Source organism: Ammospiza caudacuta, chromosome 12, assembly GCF_027887145.1.
Source record: "Ammospiza caudacuta isolate bAmmCau1 chromosome 12, bAmmCau1.pri, whole genome shotgun sequence".
NCBI lineage: Eukaryota > Metazoa > Chordata > Aves > Passeriformes > Passerellidae > Ammospiza > Ammospiza caudacuta.
Window position 1 is genome coordinate 2,992,256 of NC_080604.1, and position 12,547 is coordinate 3,004,802.

The window sequence follows — 12,547 nt, forward strand, 5'->3', positions numbered from 1 at the left end:
TTGGTGGGTTGTATTTTACCATTTAAAAAAGAGCACAACCAAAGTTTTGAGCTCGATTTCCTCTGGTTCTTCAGGGAACTGGATGAAGTCCAAAGTTAGAGGCCAGATCTGGCAAAGCATAATATAATTGAAGTATTTATTAGAACTTAGAAATGAATATCAGAACTTCTTTTTGGCTTTTTTTTTTTTTTTTTTTTTTTTCTGTCCCCAAAAAGCTCCAGTGTTGCAATTTTCTGAGCTTCCTTTCAGCTGTAATTATTCTGCAAAATGTTTTGAAGGAAAAACATAGCTACAAGATATGGAGGTTTATTTCTCTTCAGTTTAATAATACTAGAATCCTAGGTTGGATGGGACCTCAAGGGTCCAACCTTTCTTGACAAAACAAAATCCTGTTCTTTTCTACAGTAGATCTTATTTTGATTGATGTGTACACAAAAAGAAATGGAGATATTAAATCTAACATGTTTTTATGCCATATTCAACAATTTTATTATGTTGTAAAAATTGTATCAAAAAATCTTGTAAGCATCACCTATATGGTGAGAGGTATTCACTGTATCCCCAGGCCAGTCTCTACCACTTCAAGTCACTCCTTTAATTTGGACGTCCTTAAAAAGAAGGGCAAATCTTTCTGTATCTGAGACCATAAAACCCCATTAGCAGGGAAAATTTATTTACGTTCCCCAGCTGTAAAACAAGGCCTATTTGTGAGCTTGCCTACATCAAACTTATCTTTGTTTTTTTCCTATAAAAACCATTTAGTAAAAGATCCTCCATCCATCTTTTGTTTTCCATAGTTAACAGTTTTGTAACCGTGTAACAGGGAAGTGCCAGCTGAGAAACGCAGGCTTGTGCAATTTGTCATTCCAGTTAACTCCTGTCTTACAGCTCCAGGCCTTCCAGATCCATCCTGCACACGTTCAGGGGTGACACATTTCTCCAAGCCCCACTGGGGCACATCAGGAGTCACCAAAACCCAGAGTTTTCCGTCAACATTAGGATTTGATTGAGCACAAATGATAGCCAGGCCTCGACTGTGCTTCTTGTCAGAAAACAAATGGACAAGTAATTTGTTACCGGGAGACCTTTTGCTGACTAAAACCAGCCACAGTCAATCATATTAAGGATCTGGCAGCTCTTAGCACCAGCTCTTCATTTTCTGGACAGGTAATTGATGAAGAAAGTTTTAGAGAAGGCTTTGCATACTATTAAAGGAAAATGCTCTGCTAGGAAGAAGGGTGTCTTCATATGTAGTTGGGAAAGTTCAGAAAGGGTTGCTCAGTGCAGCTGGTCAAAACATGGGCAAGGATTTCAGGAGATAACTTCACATTCTTCTGCTTCCAGATGAACCAGAGGAGGGTTTAACCTTTTCCCAGCCCACAGAGTTCTCGCTGTCAGCTCAGGGGGGAGCAGGTGCAGCCAGCACTGCGCCCTCAGCTCTGCCCTGGGGCAGTGCCTGTGCCTGGGCTTGAGCAGCCTCAGCCCCACATGCAGGGGGATGTGCTTTCACTGGTGTCAGTGGCTTTCACTGGAATTTTGGTCTCCTTCACCTGGTCCAGCTCCCAAAGGCCCAGTCCCCACCTCCAGGAATGCTCTTTCCCTTTTTTTGGCTGGGTAACCTGTTTGTGTGTCTGTGCACAGGAGGTCTCAGTGGGAAGAGTTCAGGCCTCGGCTACACGAGAGCTGTGCAAGCTGATAAACTCATGAGGAAGACAACAGCTGCAAACCTCATAAAGAATTACAGCTGACTTGGGGCATCTGTTCTGTATGTGTGAAAACTCAGATTATTGGTGTGTTCCCCAGGATGGAGATGGCCTTGCTGTGACCTGTCGGAGCAAGGCCTGCTCTGCTCTGCTCAGCTTTACTTGCTCCTGCCTCGATAAAATCTGACCTCTCTGCACTCTGCTGTTGTATTCCTTGGGAGATCCAGTGATCCCAGAGACTGAGCAAGATCAAATGAGCTGTTGGAAAGAAGAAGAAATGTTCCTCTGTGTGTTTGCTGGAAATTTGAGTGGGTCTATTCCAGAAAGAAGCATCAGGTTTTACTTGGACTGGAATGTACATAACAGAGTTGAAATAGCAGAACACAGGTGAGAGAGATGTTTTTACCTTGTATTTTAAATTGTTGCCTTTGTGGAGCAGGGAGGAAGTGGTTTACAATGTCTTTGTGTGTAAACACATGTCTATGGGTCACTGCAGGTGCCGGCATTCCTGTGTGAGCCTGGGGCAGCGACAGGCCTTGGATGGCTCAGCCTGGGCCTCGCTCCTTCTCCTCACTCTGGGGGACCAGAGCAGGGCAGGGAGCTCTTAATGGGCCCACAGTTTTACATTTCTTCCAAGATATCCCAAACAGACTTTCGTTCTCTGTTATTTCTCTGTACCAGTTATTCAGTCAATTATATCATTTAGATTCGGGAGAGGAATAAATTTCAGACAGATTTTATAGCAAAAAGTTGTAATAAGGGCCATTCTGCAAAATCTCCTCAGCATCAGAGCATGAGAGCCTCTTGTCCCAGTGCCTCTGTCAGCTGAGGGCATCGTGGAGAGTGAGGGCAGGGCTGAGCCCTCTCCAGCCCTGTTCCCTTGGGCAGCCCCTGGCACACATCTGGCCGTGGAGAAACACACACATTGTCCTTTGTGTTCCTCTGTGTCCTTCTGCAGACCTGCCTCACACCTAGGGAGATGGTTTTCCCATTCATTTGCCTTTTTTTGCCCTTGTCTTTCCATCGCTCCCACCCATGCCAGGGGGAAGAGAAAGTTCCAGCTGTGGAGAATTAGGATTGTGGAGTAAAAATAAATTTTGAGGTCAAATAAAAAGTGTCTTCACACTTCCAGTGTTCTCTGTGTTACAGAGACATTCATTTTGAAGTGGCTACTGAAGAGCAGGATTTAATTATATCTGGTTTCAATGATGTGAAGCTGAAGTCATAAACTCGAGCCCTTTGTCTTCTAAAGTACAGTTCTTTCTCTTGCACGTTCTCTTCCCATAAGCTGAGGCTCCTGTTAGTTTGGGGTTAAAAATGACAACATCTGCAGTGAATTTTCCCTTTTTAGCAGGGGCAGGAGAGGAAGAGGATGCCATTGTGGTGCCTGCCCTGCTCGCTGTGACCGGAGGGGTGGGAGCAGAGCCTTTGTTCATCAGTGAGTTCTTGTGTGGCAGCCAAGGATTGTGTTCAGTGCATCAGTGCACAGCAGGATGTGTGGAACGTGGGATGGTGCAGTGTGGTGGGATGGAGGGGCTGAGCTGGTGATGCTGGGGCTGGGCTGCAGCAGAAGGGTCTCTGGTCTCACTGCCCCGTGGGACACAAAGCCCAGGCTCACTCTGGGTGAAGAATTGGTCTCAGGTGAGATGCCCTGTGCTTACAGGTGACCCAGGGTCCGGTTAGTGAGCCAAGAATGTGTGGGAAGGGAAATGAAATGAGTTCTGTGCAAGGTTCATGAGATTTGGTTCATTGCTAACAGTCTGTAACTCAAGCACTCAACCTCCTGAGGACATGCTGAGTTTCTGAAGAGAAACACTGAAAGGGCCATCTGAAGGAGTCAAAGCTTCTCCCAATAAAACAAGTGTGGAATGCTGTCCTTTCTGGGGAAGGGTGGAGGGGACAGATGTAAAATCTAATTTTATTCAGGAATAATAGTCCAGTGTGCAGAGCACTAAACTCTCTTCTGTGCCATTCCTGAAAAGGAGTTGTGAAATATATTAGCGACACCAGTTCATCTAATGTAAGGAAAATGCATCCAAAAAGGAGACATGAATGCCCTGAGGGAATGGGAGGGAGGAGATGCCTTTCTCCCTGTCAATGAGGGCCCCTGACAGCAGCACAGACTGCACTGGGCTCCACTCCAGGAAGGGATTTTGGCTGACCCTGATTGCAGAGTTACTGGTTGCAGCCAGATGCACCATAGAAGGGGACAGATCCTCCCCAGCACTCATAGCCAGGAGGAACATGTATGTGGAATACTTTCAGTATGGGAAAAAAGCTGATAATCTTTGATGAAGGACCCCTGAGGTGGAACACTGCTGTTGCTGGAGGCTGAGTGAACCATGGAACATGGAGGCTGAACAAATCCCTCTGGGGTTGGTTCCCTTCTCCCAAGGATTTCCCACAGCAGAGGTGGTGCTGGTGGCTGAGGCTCAGTTTGTTCTCAGGTGCCTCAAACCTGCAGCTGTGCTGGGCTGTGCTGGGTGCCACCAGCATCTCCTGCTAACTGCAGGAGCTCTGCAAACAAACAACAAGAACCCCAACCTCAATCACCTTGAAAATAATGCTTGCTGAGGAAAAGACTTAATATTCTCGAGAAAGAGTTTTCCACAGGTTCCAAGCAGCTGTTGATGCAGAGCTCCATTGAAGTGGATGGGCTGGGTGAAGGCACAGCTTTAATCATAACTTAATTTTCCCCTGGGGACAGGAACAGACACACAAATGACATGTGCTGCCTTTGTTGCCTGAATCACATCTGGAAGATGCTGACACCAAATAAACTGAGAGCTCCTGGATTTCCAGGGGTGGGGAGGCTGGGAAGTGAGGATGGTGAGAGCTTTCAGAGTCCTGAGAAGGTCACACTTCATGGAAAACCAGCTCTGCACCACCTGCCATGGGACTTGGACTACCCAGGTGAGGTGCAGATGATATGGTCTGAGCTGGTCACCCATGGCAGAGCTGTGAACACCCACAGCCTCCCTCTCCACCCAAAGCTGTAAAACCAAGGAAAACCTCCTCACATCCAACCACCATTACCCAAACTGCTGGCCCTGGAAGACTTTGAAGAGCAGGCTTCAAGAGCAGTTTTTCCCTGTACACACCATTTCCCCAAACCTGTCAGTGATGTATTTATCCCTCCCCCATGACAATAGCTCAGTTATTTTGTGGGTTGTTGTACTCCCCTGTCCAGGCAGGATGAGCCATTTCCAAATGCACATCCCAGTGTTTCATCATCTCTGCTATACATTGCAGCCATATCTGCACAATCAATAATGCAGTGATTTGCAGGCCCGTTTTCTTTCAATGCTGATCTAATTAGTTAATAAAATAATAGTCTCTCCCCTACCTCCTCCTCCTTGTTTCCCCCTCGTTTCTCATCTTAGCCACTGAAGAAATATTTCCTCTGTTCTCACAAAAGGAATGCATTACACTTGCCACAGCAGTTCAAAGATACCAAGAATATATTTTCCTTATGCTGGTAATTGCTTTCCTTGGTCATTAGTTGATCAAAGTGGAGGAAATAGAGCGGGGGCAGTCAGACTAAATAATGGATTTGGAGTAGATTGGGACTGGAGCTTTCTTGGGGTTTTTATTGTTTTCAAAGTGCAGAGTTATTCAGTCTGTGCACAGGGGTGCCTCCCTGGTATATGGGGAGTAACTGTGGAGTTGCTGGGGTGGTTCCTCCATGGTGTAAATCAGGCACCAGCTGCTCCACGTTGTTCCTCCAGACTCTGAAGGAGTTCATAGCTCCAACACAGGTTTTTCTTACAAGCAAACTGAGCAAACTGAGGAATGCCTTTTCTTTTTCACCTGTCCAGCAAAATATGCAGGTGGTGAGAAAAAAAATGGAAAACTGGGGATTTGGTGCTTGAGTTTTTTGCTTGATATTTTGTTTGGAATTTTTTTAGAAAGGTAAAAGTTAAGATTGTTCTTCCATGCTTTCTGGCACTGTTCTTGTGTGGAAAGCTTGTATGGAACGTGAAAATGAAACTTTGGATTAGCATAAACATTTTAAGGTCTTTCATCAAGTCTGTTGCACTTACTGTCAATGTATTTCATCATTGTGGCTCTTTAATGAGGTTTGGCTGGTTCTGGTGAGACAGACAGTCAGAAGTTCACTTTTGCTTCATTTGGGTTTTTTTGTGGGTGTTTTTACCCCCGCCTGTGTCCGGCCTCGTGAGCTTTGGTGGATTTGCTTGGAGACAAACCAGTTTCTAGATTTCTCCTTATTTGGAACCAGTGCCCTTATCAGTGCTGCCAAGAATATCCCAGGCTGAGTGGCAAGGGGCCAGGAGCTTGCTGCAATCACTCAGAGGGCTGAAATTCCCAGGAAAAGTGGGGCTGGCATGGTCACTGCCACGGGAGGGAAGGTGTTGGATAGGCTGGATGTGTCTCATGAACACCATCTTCACAGAAACACTGGTGTCTTTGGTAATCCTCCCTTTATAACTGGATGCTGAGGTCAAAGATAACTTATTTTAAACAAAACTTGGGTTTTTTTCCAGTAAAACTCTCCTGGCTTACTCAGTGGCATTTAATCATCTCAAGATCCATAATACACATAAATACAGAAATGTGGAAGGTGGGTGCTCTAATTTGCTTTTTATTCCTCAGAATAATTTACTGGAATATACTCAATGAGCATTTTTATGAGCTTCCTGGGGAAATTGCTACTGTCCTGCATTCTTGTAATGAAGGACGATCTTGGAAACGACAAACAACTCCTTGACTTGGAACAAAAGGAGAAAAGTGTCTGAAATTGTCAGTATGTGTTTATTGGAAGAGAAGGTGGCATTTAGTAGTCTTAATGATTCAAGATAGCTCAGTGTTTTACTTTGAGTATGGAGGAAGTCTGTTTTAAAGACCTGACTCAATTTCAGTTGGGTCCAGTATGTCTGTGAGCTGCTTTTGCATGTATGAACAATATTCCCCATGGTTATCCTGGGAAAGCACAGAGCAAAATCACATCTGATGTTACTTCTGACATCAACAAACTCAGGGATGAAAGTAATGCAGAATTTCTACTTCAAAAGGGGGAAAAGCAGAAACACCTGGGAAAAGGTTAGATGATCTTGGATTTCCTTGGTGTGTGGAAGGATGGCAGGGGCAGACAAATTGCTCCCTGGGATTGTTCACCTGATCATTGCTAGTTTGCCAGAGAGGACCACCATAAATATTGGAACCACACACAAAGGGAAACAAAGTGGGGGAAGGGGAAAATGGAGGGGAGGGTCACAGATGGAAAAATTAAGACATTATTTTAAATGAAATCGGTAAAAGCAACAACTGAATGGGCTTCAGTGATCCCAGCCCTGCTGTCAGCTAATGCTGGCAGGCACAATAAATGTTTAAAACTGGCCTTAACAGTGCAAAACTTTAAGGACTCTGCACCAATAAACGGAACGTTCATAATGTACTTTTAATTAGTACCCACCAGGGAAGCAGCACAGCTCCAGGCATTTCCACACCCTCTGCCATGGGCACGTTATCCAGACACAGCTAGGAGCAACGCACACCCACAGCAGGGGCAGTGCACACCCACAGCAATGCACACCCACAGCAATGCACACCCACAGCAGGGGCAGTGCACACCCACAGCAATGCACACCCACAGCAATGCACACCCACAGCAGGGGCAATGCACACCCACAGCAATGCACACCCACAGCAATGCACACCCACAGCAATGCACACTCACAGCAGGGGCAGTGCACACCCACAGCAATGCACACCCACAGCAATGCACACCCACAGCAATGCACACCCACAGCAGGGGCAATGCACACCCACAGCAATGCACACCCACAGCAATGCACACCCACAGCAATGCACACTCACAGCAGGGGCAGTGCACACCCACAGCAATGCACACCCACAGCAATGCACACCCACAGCAATCACACTCACAGCAATGCACACCCACAGCAATGCACACTCACAGCAGGGGCAGTGCACACCCACAGCAATGCACACCCACAGCAATGCACACTCACAGCAATGCACACTCACAGCAATGCACACCCACAGCAATGCACACTCACAGCAGGGGCAGTGCACACCCACAGCAATGCACACCCACAGCAATGCACACCCACAGCAATGCACACTCACAGCAGGGGCAGTGCACACCCACAGCAATGCACACCCACAGCAATCACACTCACAGCAATGCACACCCACAGCAATGCACACTCACAGCAGGGGCAGTGCACACCCACAGCAATGCACACCCACAGCAATGCACACCCACAGCAGTGCACACCCACAGCAATGCACACTCACAGCAATGCACACCCACAGCAATGCACACCCACAGCAATGCACACCCACAGCAGGGCTGAGCCGTCCCCCACGCACGCAGAGCCCCACGTGGGACACTGTGACAGACAAGGCCTCAGAGGCCTCCCCAGGAAGGGTTGAAAAGCTCCATTTTAGGAGCTCCCTGCCCAGAATCACATCCCACTGTCTGTAAGTGCTGTGGACCAGGGAATGCAGCTCAGGTCTGGGACTCAGGTGAAGTCCTGGCAGTGTGGCATGAGAGCAGCTCAAAGATGGAGCCAAGCAGAACTCACCCTGGCTGGAGGCTGGCAGGAACAGAAGAGAGGGAGGGATATTTTTATGTTTCTGGGTGCAGGGCTCTGTCGGAGGAGCAGGCTGGCTCCGGTGCTGTGGAACAGGCTGGCATAATGCTGAGGAAGGAGCCAGAAGAGTGGGTGGATGGTGCTGGTGCTACGTGTGTGAGCCTGGCTGGCACATGGCTGTGAGCACACAGGGACAAGGAGACAAAGCTGAGCTGCCCCACCTGTGCCTGGCAGGAGGCCTGGGGTCACCCCTGGGAGTGCAGTGTTCGTCTGGGACCTGTCCCCTGTGTTTGGGTGGTGGCCAGCCCAGAACTGGAAACTGATCCCTGTTCCTCCTCTCCATGGATGCTGAGGTCTCCAGGCACCACCTGAGCAGTGTGTAAATGGATTTCTGGGGATGTAAATTATACCTGTGCTCACTGTAAGGCCACCTCGTCCTGGGAGAAAGCTGCAAAATGGTTTGGGGATAAAAGGTGCCTTGTTGGCTGTCGCAATGGGGGGAGACAGAGAGACAGCACAGCACTCATGGTTTGTGCAGCAGAGACTTCATTGGTTTGCACAGCTCTCACACACCCTATTCAAAATGCTCCATGTTCAAACCTGGTTGGCTATCACTGGTTACCCCCCAGCTCACTGACCAACAGCTGCCTGCCTGCATTCTTGTCAGGGGCTGGCTCTGCGAACCCCTCCTCCATTTATGGCACACACAGTCCAACTGTATGCTCTCACAGCTCCCCCTTTTCTATTTTTAAATATAAAAGCTGTGTTTATTATCTCTCTGCAGGGCCCCTTTGCAGAAAGGACAACAAACAGTACAAGGAGAATAAATTCTTCACTAAACTGACAAACCTAATCTTTCTAACTATTGGTGTGTCCCATCAATTTTTTACTATCATGTCCAGGAGCTATCAAAGGTGCAATGTTGCTGGCTGGCATGCTGCAGGCTAATTACTTAAAACTTACAACCACTTGAAGGTTACAAAAAAACAAACAAACCAACTTAAAAACTGTCAGAGATAACATTTAAAACTGTCAGAGGGAGCATTTCTTTTTGCTGGTAATGTCCGTAAATTGTCTGACTGCTGAGGTCCAGGTGAAGTCACAGGTGAGTTGTCATTCCAAAGGTCTGGGGTTTCCATCCAGCTGGTGCAGAGGGTTGTTACCACTGGATACCAGCGTCTGTGGGAATACACACACACCCTGCCCCAAGTGACAAGGTCCCATACCAGTGCCTTCAGTTTAGGTAACTGGGCATCACTAGAGGACTGGAATGACAAAAAATTATTTAAGATGACAGGGTTTATTTAAATGAGCAGACTCTCAATTTCTCTCAGTTGTCTTACTTCTTTTTTGGCACTGTCTTCTTTGCCTTGGCCACTTTGGGTTTGACTGCCTTAGGCTTGGCTGCTTTGGCCTTCACCACCTTCACCTTAGCTGGGCTCTTCACTACCTCCTTGGCATGGCCTGCCTGTGTGCCTCCCTTGAGACTCTTGGCTGCTTTCTTGGCTCCTGTGGCTGCTGGCTTCTTTGCCTTCTTGGTTCTCTTCTTCACTATCACCCCTTTCTTGGGCTTCTTAGCAGGGCCGGCAGGCTTCTTGGCTGCTGGCTTCTTGTGCTTGGCAGCTGTCTTTTTCTTTGTTGCCTTTTCTTTTGTCTCACCCGGCTTCTTGTTTAGCTTGAAAGAGCCAGAGGCTCCGATGCCCTTGGTCTGCACCCGAGTGCCATTGCTGGTGAGGCTCTTGGGCCCCAGCTTGATGTGGCTCTTGTTCTTCTCCTCATCACGGCCACCAGCAGGCAGTGCCTTCCTGAGCGTGGCCAGGGAGAGCTCCTTGCGCTCCTTGGGGGCAGACACGGCCCTGGTGAGCAGCTTGGTGACGCTGGGCCCTGCGGCCTTGTGGGCCTTGGAGCCGCTCGCCGCCATCTTCGGCTTCCTGGGGGCGGCCCTGGCGTGGGGGGCAGTGAGCGCCGTGTCCAGCATGGTTCTGGCCTTCATCTGTGACCCAGGGACACCACTGCAGCTGCTGCCCGTGCTCTCCCCAGGGACTGTCTCCTGTGGCCAAACCTTCCTCCTTCTATGACGTGTACAGTGCAGCTCTGCGCTGTCACAGCTGCCCAAAAGGCCTCCAGCCCTCCCTCCCTTCTGCCCACAGGAAAACCATGTTGGGAATTCCCTGGCAGGGCTGGTTTGGCTTTGGCCCTGCCTGGCCCTGCTCTGTCCAAAGCACAGTGGGATGGGCACCTGCTTGGGAAAGGAGCAAGGCTTAATTCCATGTGCTGGTAGGGATGTGGTGTGACTGGGCAAATCAGCTAAACTCTACCTTTCTTCTGTTGCCCTGGTTTTTAAAGTTTTTCTAAGCCTTCTGATGTTTCCATTCTTGTAACGAACTTTCTCACACACTTTATGTAAATAACTTATTGTTTGGCATTCTTTTGTGGAGGAGGAGAAATTTGATGGACTGTTGGTTTGTTCAGTGTCATTGGAGAGGTGGCACTGTCATCCCCCAATCCACTGTCACTTTTGGAAATCTATCAATGTTGGAGTGAGAAATTAAACTTCCCTCTTTTTTACCTTGACTTCCCTCTTTTTTACCTTGGAGAGCTACATGTCCATGTCATTTTATTTTGTGTCCTATAGCAACATTCTTCCCTCTTAAAAATGGGGATTATGCCATCCCTTATCCACACTACAGGAACACAAAAGCCTGATTGTTTTTCTGTACACTTCTAATAAAAATAAATGCTACCTAAGAATCTACAATATGAGTTTAGGGTATTTCCTGTTTGCTTTATTTTTTCTTTTTAGAAAGAAGTCAAACTAATTTTGCTACACCCACCAACTCTTTTTTTCTTAACTCTTTTTTCTTCTAAGTAAAAGATTTTTCTTAAGGATTACAGACTAATTTTACTGTACACATATTGCACTGAAACAACTGGTAACTTTTTCTTGTGCCTACTCAGAGAGCTGGCTCCTATAAATAGTATTTCACATGGCAGGCATATAATACCCATGCTCTGTGGTCTTTGCCAACAGTCTGAGGTATGGAAATGAGGTTAATATTAATCTAAAAGACATATTTTATTTGGAAACCCTCCTCAGCCTTTTCCCACGTTGCTGTGGGAGAGGTGGGAAGCAGAGATGGACAGCACTTTCATCCTTGGGAACAGATGGAAGGTGCAGAGCAGACATCTTCAAGAAGAGCTGACATTTTAAGCACTATCGAGTCTGCAGGGAGAGATAATATCGTTCCTGAGACATACTGATATACTTGGAAGAGCAGACAAGCTTTACAGCATGCAAACTGAAAAAGCATTTTGAGCCTGAATGCTTATTTCTTTTTATCATTCTATCCCTACGTGCAATAAATATGTTATCTTCTCCTTCAAATCTTGTCTTGCTTGTATCCCAAGATATTCATGTCCAAAATTATATCAGATTTGACTTTCCAACTTGCTTTCCCATCCTTGATATTGATGTCTGCATCTTCCCACCTTCAAGGCAATGCTGCATATCCTGGCCATGTGACACAGGATAAAGAGAGCAAGGGTTTATTTTTTATTTGCTGTCTTCATTGCTTTTACTGATGAATGTTTATTTATCCATCAAGTCAGAATAAGCAGTCATTTGCACTGGATCCTAATTTCAATTATGGATATCTTAAGTACTTGAGTAATAATGTCATTGTTTGTTATTAGGTTTTAAGTAACAGACATGAGTAAATAATAAGACAATATAAATATAAATCTACTTAATTATCTGAGCCTTAAATGACAGGCAATAATACCTAATCTAAAAAAAGAAACCCATGTGAATTCCTAACATCAGAGGGACTTCAGAAAGAATCTGTCCCTTATTAAATTTAAGTGGGTCAAATCCTGCAGCTCCTCAGTGCAGGGGAGAGGTTTGTTCAAGGATTTTAATGGACTGCACCATGATAAATGATGACAGAGGGGGTGATAAATGCAATGTGTTGCTCATTAGGACAGGCAGAGATGGGCTGGTAAATGATGGGTACAGATCTAATGATTTATTTGCAGAAGTACTGAGAAATATTCAAGCCCTAACTTAAGCTGTACATTTGGATGATACTGAGTGAGTTTCTGCAAAACTTGAGTCTCAGGGAGTTGAATCTTACATTATTTGTCATCTATATAAGCAGAAGTAATAGCAATAAGGAATAAAAATGTGTATCCTAACAGATTGATTGAAATTACAACTTTAGGGATTTTCTTCATCAGAAACTGGCAGGAAGAATTTAGTGCTGG

The 12,547-nt window shown here is 46.4% G+C and overlaps 1 protein-coding gene across 1 annotated transcript; it reads right to left on the reverse strand.

Annotated features, from left to right (window-relative positions):
• Positions 1-9,623: 9,623 nt before the first annotated feature.
• On the reverse strand, positions 9,624-10,277 carry LOC131563213 (histone H1-like). The gene has a single exon (XM_058813137.1). It carries the CDS (start codon positions 10,275-10,277, stop codon positions 9,624-9,626), a length of 654 nt encoding a protein of 217 aa, XP_058669120.1.
• Between the last annotated feature and the right edge of the window lie 2,270 nt (positions 10,278-12,547).